The 19103-nt window shown below is 35.5% G+C and overlaps 2 protein-coding genes and 1 long non-coding RNA gene across 3 annotated transcripts; all 3 read right to left on the bottom strand.

Moving 5' to 3' along the window:
- Positions 1-6183: 6183 nt before the first annotated feature.
- LOC118491267 (glutathione S-transferase T3-like) lies at positions 6184-8196 on the bottom strand. Its single transcript, XM_035988880.1, has 2 exons — positions 7031-8196; positions 6184-6951 (listed from the first exon to the last, which is right to left on the bottom strand). The coding sequence occupies exons 1-2, from the start codon at positions 7479-7481 to the stop codon at positions 6236-6238; spliced, it is 1167 nt and encodes a 388-aa protein (XP_035844773.1). The 5' UTR covers positions 7482-8196; the 3' UTR covers positions 6184-6235.
- A 917-nt stretch (positions 8197-9113) lies between these two features.
- LOC110936231 (bifunctional nuclease 2) lies at positions 9114-15933 on the bottom strand. The gene is made up of 11 exons (XM_022178573.2): positions 15607-15933; positions 13957-14247; positions 12350-12520; positions 12224-12273; positions 12061-12117; positions 11142-11207; positions 10986-11060; positions 10739-10857; positions 10567-10658; positions 9453-9508; positions 9114-9316 (listed from the first exon to the last, which is right to left on the bottom strand). Exons 2-10 carry the CDS (start codon positions 14243-14245, stop codon positions 9456-9458), a joined length of 972 nt encoding a protein of 323 aa, XP_022034265.1. The 5' UTR covers positions 14246-14247; positions 15607-15933; the 3' UTR covers positions 9114-9316; positions 9453-9455.
- Positions 15934-16785: 852 nt separating this feature from the next.
- LOC118491266 lies at positions 16786-18810 on the bottom strand. The gene is made up of 2 exons (XR_004891029.1): positions 18368-18810; positions 16786-18105 (listed from the first exon to the last, which is right to left on the bottom strand). It is a non-coding gene; the product is annotated as an uncharacterized LOC118491266 (long non-coding RNA).
- Between the last annotated feature and the right edge of the window lie 293 nt (positions 18811-19103).

Raw genomic sequence — 19103 nt, 5'->3', positions numbered from 1 at the left:
AGCTCAACCCCAGCCAGGGGCTCTGCCCCTTGGACCCCGCCAGGGGCTGCCGTTCCTGGGACCCCGCTACCAGGGGCGCTGTCCCCGGACCCCCGTCAAGATCGTAAAACGCAATGATTAAATCAAAAACCTAGATCGTAAAAATGAAATTAAAGAATTTCTTAAATGGATCGAAGTGATTTCTTCAACAATTGACGAATTTTGAATGATTGAAACACTTATCAACGCTCGAATCAAATGGATCGAGTGATTATCTTCAAAATCACCGGAAAAAACGAGATTTTGTATGAAATTAAACTGGGTTTTCTTCAAAAAAGCTGAAGAACACGTTGATGGAGTGTTTGAATCCTTGATTGGTGATGAAAATCGCACTATAATGTAGTGATTATTGAGATAGAAAATGAAGAAATGGTTGAAGATGGTGGGTTTTGAAGTTACTGGGTTTTGAAAAGGAAAAAGAAAGGGTTTGATTGACTAAAATACTTTTTTTCTTTAGTTTAAATGTTGCTACATGTCCTAATCCTATAAACTTCCTATTTGATATTTTCCCTTTTTATATATATACACGGAAAGGAATGTCAAACAAATAAAACCATGGCATGTGGGGAAAGTTTGTTTCGGACTTTCGGTACAGCCTAGCCTATACAAAGCAGGTTCGAATTCCACTCCCTCTGATTTTAACATTTCTGTTTTTTTTTTTTTTTTTTCCTTTTGGCAAAATTAGACAGGCCCAATATAGCACAGCCCAATATATTTATTGAGCCCAATATGTTAGTGTTAATGCCTAAATGTTAGAACAACTGTTTTTTTAACCGAAAGTTTTATTTTGTAGTAGAGGTACGCATAATAAGCGGTTTGTTAACTAGAGGCGGTCAATAACCGGTTCGTAGTTAATTTAAACCGCCGGTTCCTATCCTGTTATATTTAGTAGTGGAACCAATTAATCGCTTTTTAACCTACTTATCGGTTAACCAGAAAAAAAGGTCATAACGCCCATTTTTCTAATATTTTTTTGCTATAGAAATATCGTTTCTCAACTAAAAAAATTTGTCCCTGCTTGTTTTTTTCTGAACATTCTGGTGTAGATTTTAACCTACTACTAAAGGCCAAAAACGCCCATTTTTCTGATATTTGTTTGCTATAAAAAATTCTTTTGTCAACTAAAAAGAATTGTGTCCCGACATTATTTTTTTCTGTGAACATTCTGGTGTAGATTTATTTGAAAACAAAGTTTTATTTAAATCGAGTACAGTTTTTGGTATTATATGCTATAACGAGGGATGATACCGTTGTGGTACTATGACGAACCAGATCGCTTATAAGCGAATGTTAAGTAGCCGGTACAATATTAGAGTTCGCTTTTGTGTTTTTTTTTTTTTTTTTGACAAACCAAACTGATAATGACCAAACTCCTGTCATGTGACGTCAGAAAAAAAAAAATTGACCATACTTCCGCCGCAAAGCGCCGGTGCAAAAACCTAGTTGTATGACATTAGGCTTAGTTAGTAGGGTTATACGTGTAATTTTATTTTAGAAATAAGACAAATTTTATTTATCTCTTTAGTTTCATATATAAATGGTCGGAGAATCCGAAAGACATAATGAATTATACTTCGTTCATACGATTTATAAATGGTCGGAGAATCTGAAAGACATAATGAATTATAGTTCATTCATACGATTTAAATTGATTCACTTATATTTGATATATACATGCCATCGTAGAATTGTAGAATTACGAATCTTTATTAATCTGTCAATCAAGCTTCATCTCCCGCTATGTTAATGTACTAATTTCCTTAGCCATTTGAAAGATTTGGTATACTTGTGTTTACGTGCTAAATCGATTATCAACAATTGCATATTTTCAACACGTAAATTGTGAGTAGTTTGCTTACACAAATCTTTTGTTTCCGCGATTAGGTTTGCATAAAATGTTATCCGCGCTTTTGTGGTGTACTGATTTCCTTCCTTCAATATCTTATCTTTAGCATAGCTATTGCATAATTTATGTGATCATTATTTTACAAACCACGATATTTTGTATCATACTTGAACGAATTAAATGCGAGTCATATGAAGCGTTTTAATTCCAACTTACACTTGAGACTAATTGGTTTCTGGTTAGCAAATGAGAAATTATAATCATCATCCCGTCGCAACACGCGGGTTGACGTCTACTCATTAGTGACATAATTTAAAGGCTGACACTCACTTATTCGGGGACTGGGGGTGGTCCGTGATGGCCCCTCCATCACGAGTGATGGCAAGTTGCACACCACCGCCACCTTCAACCATAACGCGTGGATTTAACAACGCGTTGAATTCTTCACGCGTTGTAAAAATTCAACTGTATGTGTATGACTTGTACCTTGTGTATTAATACTTGTACGTTCAGATCTGATGGAGCTGATGTTTCGCCGGAATTTGATGGCTTCGCCGGAATTTCGCCGGAAAACTGGTCTGCAAGTCGAAGAAGATGCAGATGATGTTTTTCAAAAGTTTGATTCTTTTTAACACATTCAGTCCCTGTGGTTTATAGTTATTTACAAAACTTATTTAAATCTTATTCCTTTTAATTTCAACTTTTAAAACTGGCAAGTTTGGTCCTTGTCATCAAAAAAATTGTTTCTTTTATAAACTTGTAAGATTTTTTTTATAAACTTTATAAAAAACAAAAAAAATGGTTGTGAGTGATGGAATTCCATCACTAGTGATGACCACCGCCACTAAAAAATGCTTGTGAGTGATAGAATAGTGGTTGCTGACATGGTGGAACATGATTGGATGTTTGTGAGTGATGGAATTTCATCACTTATGACCACCCCCACTCCTCTTAGATGACTATTCTAGAACTGTTTGGTGTTATTTGCTTAAAAATAAAATGAAAGTGTTTGAAAATATATAAAGTTTTTATGAGTTGGTTTTGACACAATTTAAAACTAAAATAAAAGTTTTTAGAAGTGACCATGGCAAGAATTTGTGAATAGTAAAATGAATGTTTTCTGTAAAAGCAAAGGTATATTACGTCAAACTAGTTGTTCTTATACACCATAGCAGAATGGTGTGGTCGAAAAAAAAAACATAGACATCTGTTAAATATAGCCAGGGCTTTTGTATCAAGAAGGCCTACCGTTGAGGTTTTGGTCAGATTGTGTGCTAACTACTACTTATATTATTAACAGACTTCCTTCATCTGTGTTAGTTGGTAAGAGTCCATATGAGGTTATGTTCAGTTTTAAGCCTACCCTTTCACATTTAAGAAATTTTGGGTGTTTGTGTTTTAGTACAGTTTTAAATGAGACTGATAAATTTGCTTATCATGCGGATAAGTGTGTTTTAATTGGTTATTCTAATGTTAAGAAAGGTTATAAACTGTGGAACCTGGATGAAAAGAAGGTGTTTTATTCAAGGGATGTAAAGCTTTATGAAAGTGTATATCCTTTTAAAACAAAAAACTGGAATGAAAGAGATCTTGGAATTAATAATGAATTAGATCATACAAACTTCTTTGACTGTTATGAAACATTTACACCCAGTATTTCACAAAGTCCCAATGATGAAGAAAGGGAATCTGGTTCTCACGACATCCTTATTGATGATCAGCAACCAATTTACTCATCTACATCTGCCACGTCTGGTCAAGTTGATCAAAGTGATTCAACTTTAGATAGGGGATTGAGTAGTAGTAATGTGAATCCTGATATGGTTGAGGACACTGGAATGTCAAATGCTGAGACCAACCCGTCTGAGGGAAATGTTCCTAGTGTTAGGAGGTCAAGTAGGAATGTAACTTTACCAAAAAGATTAGATGGTTTTGTGTTAGGTGGAAAAGTTAAATATGAGATGGACAAAGTTGTTAACTATTCATGTTTATCTGCTGACAACTTTTGTCTTGTTAATAGTTTAAATAAAATTATAGAACCTAACTTCATATTATGAAGCTTCTAAAGACCCCAAGATGGGTTGAAGCTATGAACTCTAAAATGGAAGCATTGTTTAATAATAATACGTGAGTTCTAACAGATTTACTTGCTGATAGAAAGGCTATAGGATGTAAATGGGTATATAAGGTTAAATATAAGTCGAATGGGGATGTTGAAAGATTTAAAGCTATTATAATCAAAGGGAAGGCATAGACTTTGATGAAACTTTTTCACCTATTGTCAAGATGGTAACAATTAGAATTGTTATAAATCTTGTTGTTAGAAATAATTGGAAACTTTTCCAACTTGACATCAATAATGCCTTTCTGTATGGTTCTATAACTGAAGATGTGTATATGCAATTTCCCTAAGGTTATTATTGAAAAGAAGAAACTAAGTTTGCAAACTTGTAAAGTCTTTATATGGTTTGAAGCAAGCCCTTAGAAAATGGAATGAGAAACTTGTTAAAGTTCTATTTGATATTGGTTTTAAATAGAGTTTATGTGATTATTCACTTTTTTGTTACAAGTAAATCTGATGTTTTTGTTGTTTTGCTTGTTTATGTGGATGACATAGTCATCACTAGTAATAATGAAAGTGAAATAAATAAAGTGAAACAAATCCTAAGTGAAAGTTTTAAAATCAAAGACCTAGGTATTTTAAAATACTTTCTTGGTATAGAGGTATTATATGATAAGCAAGATGTTTATTTGAACCAAAGGAAGTATTGTTTAGAGTTGTTAAATAAATTTGGATACTTAGGGTGTAAATCAGTTACTACACTAATAGAATTGAGTTATATTATGAACACTAAAGATAGTAATAATCAAGTTGAATTAAAAGATATTACTGGATATCAAAAGCTTGTGGGTAAATTGATTTAGTTATCGTTAACAAGGCCTGATATTAGTTACACTATTCAATATCTTAGTCAGTTTATGCACAAACCTTTAGAATTGCATTTAAAGGTTGCATTAAGACTGCTTAGATATTTAAAGTTGTCACCTAGTAAAGGGTTGTGTTTTAGGAAAAGTAATAATTTTGAATTGATCAGCTATGCTGATTCTGATTGGGTAAAAAACATAAACAATAGGAAGTCGATAATTGTGTTTTGCATTTTTTTAGGAAATTCTCTAATTTCCTGGAAAAGTAAAAAAAAAAAAACAAAGTGTTGTGTCCAGGTCTATAGCCGAAGCTGAATATAGAGCTATGTGTTCCACTGTGTGTGAAATGTTGTGGATTAGGAATGTGTTAAGTGAACTTAATGTGTTATATGAATTACCGTTGAGGTTGTGTTCTGATAGAAGTCTGTGATTTCAATCTCTTTAAATCCTTTGTTTCATGAAAGAACTAAACATTTTGAGATTGACTTGCATTATTTGAGAGAAAAAATTGTTGATGGCTTAGTGATACCAGAAAAGGTAGATACTGAGCAACAATTAGCTGATATTTGTACTAAAGGGTTGAACTCTGTTCAGCATGAGTATTTTTGTAAAAAAAAACAGGGGTTGATAGATTTGTGTAACATATGAATGAAGGGGGAATGTTAAAAACTATACCTTATGGTTATAGTTAATAATTGTCAGTCATATGTTATATTATATTATATTATATTTTGTAACGTGGTTAATACTGTTGGTTAATAAGTGTTACAGGTTAAAGCTGAGGGACTGTTCTGGATTATTTATGATATTGAAAGGTTGTATATGCTGAGTATTGTGGTATAAAGGACTAGTTATATAACTAATCGAGGACTGCAATCATCTTCGTCCATAGATGAGGGTTCAAAGTGTAAGTTGAAAAGATGCTAGTATAAAAGACATGGAGAATCACTATTCGCCTCATTCTCACTTGTTCAGTTTTTCTATTCTCTCTGTATTAGGGTTTGTTAGAGTTATTATTTATGTTGTTTTTGTTGATCTCTTATTTGTATTTGAGAGATTTTGTGTTGTATGAGTCTTGATGATCTGTTGATCTTGTATCTTTGTGATCTTATATTAAGATCTAGGGTTCTCGGGGGATTTTTCTTGGTTTGAGTTAAGACCGTGGGGTATGGTGGGGCTTGGGTTGGGCTTGGGTATTTTTGACACGTGGCTTGGGGGCAGACATGGGGCGACCCACATCTAAACAGGGTATGGTGGGGCGGGGGTTTGGGGCGTGGGTTTGGTGGGCTTCGCTGGGCTGACCCGCTGGGCTGGGCTGTTTGTTTTAAAACAACAAATTTAATTTTTTTTTAATATTTTTAATTAAAGAAAATTACATAAAAAAAATTCCTAATGTTTATATTTGTTTTTTATCTCTTCTCTCGTCTACAAGACTAGTTGTAACTCGTCACCCTGTAGGTGATCAATCGGCTTGGATAGAATTTTCAGATCATCCCGTCTTTGTCTCAGGGCATCTCTAGCGGCATCTCTAGCTTCTTTGCTCCTTCGTTGTTCGGCCCTTTGTTGTTGGAAGACGTTGAATGTATCTAACTTGGATGAAATGTCATCCAACTGGTCGCTGTATATTCCCCTACGCAAGCCCGAACTCCCAGCTGAAGGCGATGCCGTACCAGATCTTAATTTTTTAGCACGCCTTTTTGCAGCATCTCTTCCATACTCGGGCCGGTTTGGGCTTGGCGAATCATCCAAAAGGTCCTCAAGCTCTTGATCTCGAGCATCAGATTGGGCTTGGGACAAGGCCCTTGACCTTTTGGAAGACGTGTTACTTTCGCTACCACTGGGGATATTCGCCCACTTTGGATGGAACTTACAAATCTCCCAACAATGCATGAAACGGAAGTCGGTCCCCACATTTGATTTGAATTGAACCAATGCATTCGTCACAATGTCGGCTTCGGTTTCACCACTTTTTGGGTTTTGTTTTGCTTTATTTAAAAAACCACTATATTTTGTAAGTTGGCCGCTTATCTCGCTCCACTTCGAGGATAAGCTATCGTTTTCACGATAAACCTCTCTTCCCAATTCTTGATGAAATACTCTACTAACCCCTTGCCACAAATGGGTTCGATGTTGAGAATTTCCTATTTTTATAAAAACAAAATTTAATATATTACAAAGTTATATAAAAAAAACATTAATAAAAACAAAGTTTAAGAATACCTAAAGTTGCATGTTGAGATTGTTGAAACCAACCCCTCGCCAATGCAAGTTCTTCAGGAACGGTCCATTTTAGTTGTTTTCGCTTAGCGGTTTCAAGTGCTTTATCCGCCTCGGTTTTTTTCTTATGGCTTCTCTTTTTGATGGGTTTCGATGCGGAAGGACCATCGTTGGGTGGTTGAGTTTCGGGGACGGTTTCGTTTTGTGAAAGGTCGATGGAGGTTGGTGAAAGGTTGATGGGCGTTTGTGCAAACGGGGTAGGTATCGAATCCTCGGTGTGTGGGAAGTTAGTAAACAAACAATTCCCAAGATACGATGCATAACTCGCTTCTTGGGGCATAGAAGAGTGTATCAAAAATGGACGAGGCATTGGACGAATGGGTGGTGGGCTAGGATTATTTTCTTGGAATGCATACAGGTTGTTCGGGTCAAAAGGACGGTTATGAGGATGCATTTTTTCGTTTTGTAGAAGGAGAATTGAAGATGATTATAGAAGATGTGGTTGAATGTGGTAAAAAATGGAAGAAAAATGTGAGTTTTATAGTGGAAAAATAAATCTTTTTTTTTAAGATAGCCGTTGGCCAACGACTAGCCCAACGGCTACTTTGGTTTGTCCAGTGAGAGCCCGCCATGTCAGCTTGGCCAGACCGCCCCACGCCCGGCTTGAAACCCAAGCCCCAAGGGCCACACCCCAACCCAAGCCCACCCGGGTGGTGGCTTGGGCGTTTTCCCCCAACCCACGCCCAAACCCCCGCCCCATACCCCATGGTCTAAATAAGATTTTCTCCACCGTTGGTCACTATTTCTGTTGTTGTGCTTTGATTCATTATAGTTTACACAATCCTTGAGGCTGCCACCCTCCGTCGCCTTGCTGCTAAGCAAGTCCGATTTACCTTTTACATGCTAGGCCTGGGTGGTCCGGCATGGGCCGGTTTGCGTGTCCGGAATGACACCACACCATTGCCAGTACACTAAGTCGACTCTTAACTTCGTTGTAATGATATTTAAGGGCTTTTGAGTTTTGTGTCTATGTATTGATTGCTTTAAGTCTATATAAAGTAGATATGAAACTTGATCATTACTAGCTTTTTTTTGGCGTCGCGCGTTGCGGCGAAACCGAGCAAATGATAATGTAAAACGAACGTGATTTGAAAATAAAGCATTTTTTTAGAAAGTCAAACCATTAGAACGGTTTAGTTTATCTTTGTACCGTTTTATGATACCAAATAAATACTTTATTTAGAGTACAACTTCGTTTTTAACAAAACTTATAACAGTATGTCGGGGAAAAATTAAGCACAACTACGTACTTAAGTTTTAGAAAAAAGTTATAAACGTAAATTATTAAAGAAGTATCAAATTAATCGATAAATTAATATATGCTCTAAAAAAGAAAAAAAAAATGAATTATTAAAAAATGGTATAAGAAATATATGGTTTTAAAAAAGGAAAAAAAATTAAACATATGTTACTAAAAGTAAATATAATAATAAACTATTATAATATATTATTATAAAAATAAAAATATTTATATAATATATTAAATAAAAGGAAAACAAAAAACTATATATTATTATAAAAATAAAGTTACTATTCATCGTCCTTCGTCAACAATATTTATATAATATAATATAATATTTATATAATTTGGGAGTCACCGCTTCCATTTTTTTTTTAGAGTTAAATGCCATTTTAGTCCCTGTGGTTTGGGCCATTTTGCCAGTTTAGTCCAAATGTTTGAAATATTGCCATTTTAGTCCAAATAGTTTCAGGCGTTGCCATTTTATATGGTCGAATCGCCCTTTTAGTTAACAGAATTACATTTAAAATGACTGAAATGCCCTTCTATTTAACAAAATAAAGGGATAAAGTTAACCTAGTGGACTAAAATGGCAACTTTAAAACTATTTGGACTAAAATGACAACGTTTCAAACATTTGGACTAAACTGGTAAAATGACCCAAACCACAGGAACTAAAATGGCATTTAACTATTTTTTTTTTTTTATTTAGAATCTGCTTTAGGCTTAAAAGCTGCTATCGGTTTTGCTACGGTTTTAGCCTTTGGAACCGACTCAATCTCGGGCTTAGGCTTAAGGAGGAGTTTTGACCATACAAATGTGACTAGTTTTGCTTCAACAAGTAGAATGAAACAGGAATGTTCGCGATAGTCGCGCTACAATTTACAACACATATGTACATTACAAACCTTAATACTTGCATATTTTCAACTAAAGAAACGCGCACAATGATAATTACCAGACACCAAATTATGTACAGATCCATCCTCCTGCAACAAATACAGAAATACAGCAAACTGTTACATGCAAGTTAGGCAGGCATATAACCGACACAAACTCATATAACGACACAAGGAAAATTGCGATGAACAGTTGATGATGAACAAAAGAAAGTGGCTATATTACATGTTATGCTCGGTTCTTCTTGGATCGAAGCTGAGTGAGCTTATCCCTCCATTGTGCTGTAAAATACCAAAAAACAACATAAGACCGCCTACATTAGAGGGGAAGAAAAGTGGGTGTACATGGTAACCCGACCCGTATATAGAAAAACGGGTTGATTCAGGTTATACTTTGTCCCCAGCAGGTCAAACAGTAAAATTTATATAGTTGGTTGGAATGGAAGTGATTAACATATCAAATAGGTTAAAAGTCACCCAAAATGTATCCACAATTAAATCTAAAAACCGTTCTATTTTCAAAAATCAGATTATAATTTTAATAGTCGTTTAAAAAAAGATTATCATTTTAATAATATAGTTTCTTAAAACATCTTTCTAACGTTAATAATTTATAATAATCATGAAAAGAAAACGAATAACAAGTGTCTGTGAGTTGACCCAATATGTCCACTTTTGACCCGGCCCGAATTAGGGGTGTTCATCCAATCGAATAACGAATTTTCAAATTCAGCGAATCGATTTTTTCGAATTTTTTTTTTTTTAACCAGAATTCGTATTCGATTAAGATTTGATTTATTCGATTTGAATTCGAATTAATTAGATTCGATTCGTATTTGAAACTCGAATTCGGATCAAATTCAAATAAATTCCATATAATTCAAATTCACCCTGAATATAAATATTTTTACTTTAATTTTAAAACTGCTACAAACTAATTATAAGGGCTTTTAGAGTTTGGTTAAAATTTAGAAGGTTTTTTTTTTCCATATGTGTGTATATATCATTTATATATGAATATAAAAAATATATACGTATAATGTGAATTCAATTTCGAATCGAATCGAATTGAAAATTATAAATTTGTATTCGATTCGAATTTGATTACTTGACTCGAATTAGAATTGAATTGAACTCGAATATTTGAAAACCGAATTCAAAGCTTGATAATCGAAAATCGAGTCGAATTTCGAACTTTTCGAATCCGAATCAAATACTGAACACCCCTAGCCCGAATTCACATATCGCCACCTCTTTATGAACTCATACAAGAACTTCATATAAGATTTCGTTTTTTAGGCCAAGAGCAATAATATACAAGAATAGGATATAGAACACACCAGCGTCTCTGTAACGTTCCTCAACAATAGCAATAAGCATGTTCCGAACAAGATTAAACTCCTTCGTTTCAACACAAGGCTGTCCACTTGGTCTGTAACCATTAAATCTTGCTTAATAAATATGCTATTTTATGCTCTATGACTGTATTAATGAACTGAACTTGTTAGATACCTGTCCAGTTCTTTAAATATCAACCCGTCTGACGAAGATCCTTGCATCGAAGGCTTTGCGGATTCAACAACCTTCATTCCGTCACTATATGCTAAGTACTTGTTCACTTGTATTGGCACCTGAACACACATGATAATAATAATAATAATAATAATAATAATATTAATAATAATAATAATAAATATTTTTCCCATGCGTGTAATGATATAAAATGAACAGAAGTAAAAAAGATGTCGTTTGCATGCACCTTGCACCTAACAGCGATATTGATGGCATCTGATGGACGAAGGTCGAAGCTAATACACTCGGTTTCGTCATCCACCTGAAATTATAAGCACCGCCATTTCGATCACAACAAAAACCTAGAAACATCTGTAAATTGAATATTATTACAAGTCCATGCCTTTGTGAGATATAGCCGAGCAAAATACGCTTCGTGTATTCTCTTGGTTACCCGAACAACTTTGACCTGAAGACAATATAAATGACATGAATGTATGGCGATTTGAAACCATTAATACTATGTACTCTGAAATGAAATGTTTCATTTTATGGAAATTTCAAATTTATTAACTGTGGTTCGACTTATTTTACATTATGGGTTAGAATAATTATAGTTAAGAGTAAAGTACACGGATGGTCCCTGCGGTTTACCAAAATTTTGGATTTGGTCCCTAGCTTTCCAAAAATACATGTGTGGTCCTTGTGGTTTGCACTTTGTAACGCATTTACTCCCCAACCAACAAATCTAAAGGTTTTAGAGTGTCCAAATTAGGGACTAAATGCGTTACAAAGTGCAAACCATAGGGACTATCCATGTACTTTTGGAAAAACTTGGGGACTAAATGCGTTACAAAGTGCAAGCTATAGGGACCATTTGTGTACTTTTGGAAACCTAGGGACCAAATCCAAAATTTTGGTAAACGAAAGGGACCATCCGTGTACTTTACTCTTATAGTTATATATTGTATTTTATATGTAGTCAAATTCAGATTTCACATAGCTTTGATACTTTAACGTTGTGTTCCCGAGTTAAGTTAAGAAGAGAAAAGAAATGATTCCCTCATTTTCTTTTCTTTTCTCTCCATTTCTTTCCAAATTGGATTAATTATAGGCAAAAAAACCCTCTCATTTTCCCTTCTTTTCTCTCCTTTAATGAAACTCTGGAACACAACTAAAATTTATTTCCTTACAAATCTTTTCTTTCTCTCTTTTAATAAGCTCAATTATTTCCTTACAAATCTTTTCTTTTCTCTCTTTTAATGAAGCTCGGGAACACAACGTAAACATTTTGAGGGGGAAAAGAACAAACAGCCCCTTACTTTATAGCCCATCTTATCAACCATTTCCCGCACCACTTGATACATAGTTGGCCTAGCCTGAAACACAAGACAACCATTTCTATTACTTTAGTAAATAAATATACATGAAAAAGGCAATAAAAAAAGTTAAAGTCAACTAGTCAACGGTAACGATTCAGCGTACGATTTGAACATTGCGAATTGCTGCCATGAGCAACACACTAGGCATCTCCACTGCAAGAAAACGCAAACGATCTTAGCAAGTCATTACGCATGTAATTCCAAGAAACATATAAGAATATATACGTACAAACAATTATTGGAAGTAATAGGCCGGTTTCATCTTCCATCTTCAATACGATCGCAGGATGCGGGGCGTAATCGGGAGTTTGACCACCTTGAGGATTGTTATGAGCACATCTTAGATGCTTACCATCCCTCATCTTAATCATAAATCCTTCTGGGCTGCTCTTCACTTCAACTGCATAGAAAACCAACCGTAAGACGAGCGACAATAATGGATAGGGCTGCAAACAAACCGAACGAACACAAACAAGCCCTTATTCGTGTTCGTTTGTTAAGAAATATATGTGTTCATGAACTGTTCATGAATACTTGCCGCGACGAAATTTTGTGTTCATGTTCGTTTGTTAAGGAAATGAATGTTTTCATGTCCGTTTGTGTTTGTTTGTTAATTTTAGGCAACGAATGGAAACGTACGTTGATGAACACAAATGAAGACAAACTAATGTTCATGAACACAAATGGAAACAAACGAACACAAACAAGCGTTCATGAATAAAATATATAATACACTGACTGTTAGGCCCTTAAAGGTTTATACATTAGTTATTAATTAGTGTTGTGGGCCAGGGCTAGATGTTTAGTGATTACATTAGTTATTAATTAGTGTTGTGGGCTAGATGTTTAGTGATTGTTTTGGGCTTATGGAATGGGCTTGGTGGGGCGAAATGGGCTTAGGTTAGGGGGAGCTGTGGGCTTAAGCTCCCTTATAAATACTTGTTTGATCATTCAGGTTTTGGTTGTTGACTCTGAGTTATTTGAAACTTGTATCTGACAATCATATTGTATGTAAGTTAAGCTTTTGGTATTCATCAAATGTTTCATCTACTTTCTTGTGCCTATTATTGAATCAGTTTGATTGTGTGATTCCGCCACCAATCAAACTAGTTGTGATATCATTGTTTGATCCGATTTTGGGACTTACAATTGGTATCAGAGCCAGAACTCGGAGTGGTGGCCCACGGAGTGGTGGCCTGGAGAGAGCCAGCCATGACCAACATGGCCGTGACCAACGAGGACGTTGGCCCTTTAAGGAGGGTCGATTGTTATGGACTAATACCATTGCAAGGTATGGGACTTGTCCCACATCGGTTGTATGGGCAACCAATGTGGGGTTTATATACCAAATGGGTTCTCTCACCCACCAGACTAGTCTTTTGGGATGAGTTCTCTCGTTTCACTGACACTTGTTAAAAATTTTAGTTTTCAGAATTTTGAAGCATTTAAATAAAATATAAAAACTAAAAACACTAATGAATAATCGACCACAATCGAACATAAATGAACACGTTACCGAAGGTTCACGGACATAAATGAACGAACGCGGCCTCTGTTCATGTTCATTCAGTTAACTAATCGAATGAAATTTCTTGTTTGTGTTCGTTTGTTTAATAAACGAATGAACACAAACGAACTTCCCGCCAAACGGTTCACTAAACGTTTGGTTCATTTGCAACCTTAATAATGGATATACCAAAATGATAACATTGCTGTTTGTTTTAGATAAAAAATGGTAAGTATTGTTTTACTAAAACAATAAATACACTAGCATTAAATGAGAAACGTTCACCTGAAAACAACGTGGATTATTTAATATTACTAAAATTGTCTTACCAGCTTCAACTACACTGGAATCCACATAATCAGAGTCATTCTCATTAAAACTCTCTGCCATGCTACCATTGCCATTTGAGGATGAACTAAAAGTGCATGTAATTATGTTTGACTTTGGTTGACAATGGATATGAACAGGATGACGATAGAAGCCTTTAAATCCCCATATCCCACTTCTAAGAGTTTTCGCCTTTGTTAACGACCCGTTAACTGCAGGAACTCTATGAACCCCTACTTGCTTCTGCGGTACTGAGGGGCACACAACTGGTCCTTGTAGATAATTCATCATTCCTGTTACCAAATCCCGACATACCAATATTAATTCAGTATACTAAACCAATTAAAAGTTAATAAATCTTGATACACACACACACACACACTCCATGTAAATACAAAGGTTATTTTCTATCACATGCATCACCCACGAACCAAAGTGGTACTATAGATGTATTATGTATACATTTGTTTGATCACGTCCCATCATAGTACATTAGTACATTATTGATATGTCACGAATTAACAATGATCACATAATAAATGATTCTCATATGGCATGTCCTATTTGACAACAATCTGATTTAATGCGAGATCTAACGCCTCATTGAAGTTGTTAGAATCTACGTGCGACAGATTTATGAAATAGTAGTTGAGATGACGATTCGAGTCCTTTTTTCTTTTGCCATTATGGGAGATAGGTGTGGATATATTGGAAGTATTCCTCCATTATATGGAGGATTAGACATCACCACTTTGGTGGGGTGGTAGAGGCTTTGTGCCTCTTGGGTAGAGACTAGGGTTTAATTCCTGGCATGGGGTAAACTTGGTGTAATTTAGAACAAATCAAGTCTTAAATCGGAACCGAACAATTTTCTGATCAGGACAGTTGACTATTGAACTGAACAAATCAAGTCTTAAATCGGAACTGGAGTTCAGTTGCTTTAACTTCCAATCAAATTTTTAAAAAAATGAACAAATCATCACTTTTTAATGCGTTTCTAGAGGCGAACCAACCGTCCCTAGATTCATGTTTAAATTGAATCAAATAAATATATGCATAGTTGCATACCACAAAAAAATATCATTTCTTATAATTCAACCAATTTTAAACACAATCAGTAAATCTGTTCAAGCTGAGATCATCAACAGTATATATACATGTAATAATCAAGAATCCCGAATTATAATTCAACTTATAAACAATCAACATAAATCTGTTCAAAAGAAATCATCAACATCATAGATACATGTAATAATGAAGAAGCCGGAATCATAATTCAACCAAAATTTATAAGCAATCAGCATAAATCTGTTCAGACTGACATCATCAACCACATAGATGCATCATAACTCAACCAACTTTATAAGCAATCAACATAAATCTGTTCAAATTGATATCATCAACATCATAATTCAACCAATTTTACAAGCAATCAACATAAATCTATTCAAATTATGATCATCAACATCATATACTCACGCAATAATGAAGAAGCCGAAATCATAATTCGACCAAATATAATAAGCAGTCAGCAAAAATCCGTTCAAATTGAGATCATCAACATCATATATAGTTATACACACATATAACAATCAATAAGCCGTGATCAATTAACCGACAAATCAAAAACCGTAACAAAATAACCGCCTCACCTCAACAATATGATCACAAAATATGCGAAAAAGCTTTCCGTCACGGATCGCAGCTCGTTACGATACTTCTTAATCCAAAAGCTCTTCAATCGAGAAATCGAACGGTTCAAAGTGATCGCACATCAATTAGCCATGACGACAATAAAAAGACGGTTCAGTTAGAACAACGGTGACCGGAGAACGACGAGATAGCTCCGGCGAAACGACTCCGGCGAGAAAAAGCGAAGAGAAAATGAGAGATTCTTGTTGTTGGTTAATGGTGATCTAGAGATATAGACGCAAGCAGTTTGTAGATATTTTAGGAGTGGGACTTCTAAGGTGTTCCCTTTTTCTCTTTGTCAATTATTATTTGTTTTAAAAGGACAAAAATGTTGCAATAAATGGGAAGTTACATTTTAAGGCCTTTAAATAATGTTAATGTCCAAGATGAGCCCCTCATTATTGATAAAAAGAACATTACGTTTGACGAACAGTTTGTGAACTGTTTAGCGGGAAGTTCGTTTGTGTTCATTCGTTGATGAAACAAACGAACATGGATAGAGGCCGTGTCCGTTCATTTATGTCTGTGAATGGCCGGTAACGTGTACGTTTGTGTTCGATAGTTCATTAGTGTTTTTAGTTCGTTCTATTACTAGGATTACACCCGCGCGCGTTGCGGCGCGAAACCAGAAAAAATGAACTACTCGGTACATGTGATCTCTAAAGAACCAACCGTAGAGAGCGAGATAAGACGGTAAGTGCAGAAGTGCTCGTAAATACTATTACTTGCTCTTTCTAAGGCTCTATAAATAGTCTCTTCTTAACAGGTTATTCTCGACTTTTGTTTCTTTCAGTTTCTTTCGGCTTGACGTGTTTCGCCGTCTCTAAATGACATGTAGCTATACTTTGAAGCAAGAGTCATGTAGACTACAAATGTTCATCGAAGTGTATAAAATATAATCACCATTGAAGTTTGCAATAAGTTTTAAACATGTCCCTCACCATAAAGTGTAAGCATGTTCTCCCTGAGCTCCTGTAACTTATCAGAGTAGCAATTCTGCGATAAGTTGATTTTTCTTGAAAAGGACAGAGTTGAGTTTACAAAAAGTGTAGTAAGTTGACTCTTCTTGTAGTGGACGGAGTCCAGTTTCTAAAAGTCTAATGTAAACTATATATTGAAGCAGTTTTAGATTCAAGATGCAACATCAAAAACAATTATGCTGGCATTTCTAGCTTCTTCTGACATACTTGAAAGAATGTTGCTGGTCAGTACAGCTACGGAGCTTAAAAGTTGATTATCATACATCGTTGTATTTATTGAGTGATCAAAACTCGCAAGCATCCATCATTGATCAGAAATCAAACTTAGTAATATTGTGTAATGAAGAAAGATTAAAAAACACGATGAAAGAATAATAAGGCTCATATATGTAAACAATCAAAGAAAGAGAATAGATATGTCATGGCTGCACACTGACTGGTTGCCACGGGAAGGGAAAGCAAAGTCAATCTCATGACCATCTCGGTTGCCCCGCCAGGACACACAAAAGTCCCATCTTTGCTCAAATTTAAACTCATCATCATAGCCACTTCCAATAAAAATCAAGGACAATCAATGACAATGAACTGTTTACAAACTACAAACATACGGCCACATATGAGTTAAAGTGAATAGATCCGACACTAACCAGTTGCCATGTGAAAGCAAAGTCATTCACATGACCAGGGGCGCAGGATAGTGTATCTCCGGGGGACGCCCGCCCCCTCCCCCCGGACTTTTCGATGCGTAGTATTATACTTACGTATAGCTATATACGTCCCCTCCCCTCCGGGTTTAGGGAAAATGAGGGGGGGGGGGCGTGGCTTCGCCAATGCACATGACCATCTCATTTTCAAACACAGAGAATAACCCGCCATGGCTGCATACTCACCAGCTGCCAAGTGAAAGCAAAGTCAATCACATAACCATATGCGCCAACAACAAAAAACCTCAACTCTGCCCAGACCTACACAGAGGCATTCAAATTTATATGAAGTATCATATAGTGTTTGTTGGGGAACATTTAAAAGTAGTGAGTGTTTACATAATTACATAGCATTTGCATTTTTGCCACCTACAGCCGGTGACAATAGTTCATGTGACTAAGAAACTAAAGAGATCAAACAAACAAATGCAAATGCTATGTAATTATGTAAACACTCACTACTTTTAAATGTTCCCCAACAAACACTATATGATACTTCATATAAATTTGAATGCCTCTGTGTAGGTCTGGGCAGTTTTGTAGTTCTAGTTTTGTAGTAACCAGTAAGGTAAAAATACATGTTCAAGGTAAAAAAAACAAAAGTTACCGTCAATAGTTCATGGCTTTGGTTTCATGTTCAAGGTATAAATACATGATTCCATCACATAAGGTAAAAAAACAAACAAAAACAAAAGTTACCGTCAAGGCGTCAAGTTAATTTCTTTTTCTTGTGGCATTATGTTGCAACTCTCCACCAAATCATATCATCTGTAGCCTAAAAAATTGGTGGAAAACACTAAAATATTTTAAACATTAATATAAAGTAAATATAGAGTAAAATAAGTATAAAGTAGCCAAGAAATTCAACAAAAAAAGTCAAGGTTAACCGATGATAGTCACTGTAATTCCATCTAACATCAACTTATAACAGAGGAGATTTTAACACCCATGTGTCAGAATTGAATAAAAGTCAAGATATCAACTCAAATTGAATTCAAAGCATATTAAAGAAGTAAGAACAGTGATAGATAACATACAAACAAATTATAATTATCTCAGACCGAATCCAAATCACCGTGACGGCCAGAGTCCGACTGCCGGAGTTCGTCCTCGTCGAAACCCTAGGGGTTCTGTTTCTATTTTTGCCAGCGCCTGGTTCTTGGTCACAACAACCGTCGGAACCCTAGGGTTTCCCAATGATGGATTCGGACGCGAGGTGCGATGGCGGGAGCGATGTCTTCGCCGCTGTCGTCTTCGTCTTCCTCGTTCATCCCAGAGAAACACAGAGAGAGAGAGAGACAGAGACAGTAGATAAAGAAAGAGAAGGAGCCATGTTTTGTTGCAGGTAGAAGAAGAATGTGGCAGGGGCCATTTTTGTATGTTTAGGGTTAGAAATAGAGGATGGTGAGTGAGGAGGAGGATGAGAGGATGTTGAAGAGGGTGATTTGCAGAAGAAAGAGGTGATCTGGTAACAATGGCACAACAATAATGACAACATTTCTTAGGGGCAGTTTTGTCATTTGGTGCACATTTCTTAGGGGCAGGTATGTCATTAGATCAGGTCACCGACCTTTGTATTTAAGACTATATAAATATATTCCAACAAATTAAATATTTTCTAAGTTTCAGTGTATTATATATTTTGTTCATTAACGCTTGTTTGTGTTCGTTTGTTTCTATTTGTGTTCATGAATATTAGTTTGTGCTCATTGGTCTTCATTAACTTTCTTTGCCTAAAACTAACAAATAAACACAAACGAACACGAACAAATT

The sequence above is a fragment of the Helianthus annuus genome, chromosome 4, assembly GCF_002127325.2.
Source record: "Helianthus annuus cultivar XRQ/B chromosome 4, HanXRQr2.0-SUNRISE, whole genome shotgun sequence".
NCBI lineage: Eukaryota > Viridiplantae > Streptophyta > Magnoliopsida > Asterales > Asteraceae > Helianthus > Helianthus annuus.
The sequence above is the reverse complement of the archived record's forward strand: the minus strand, read 5'-3'. Positions and strand labels throughout refer to the sequence as shown.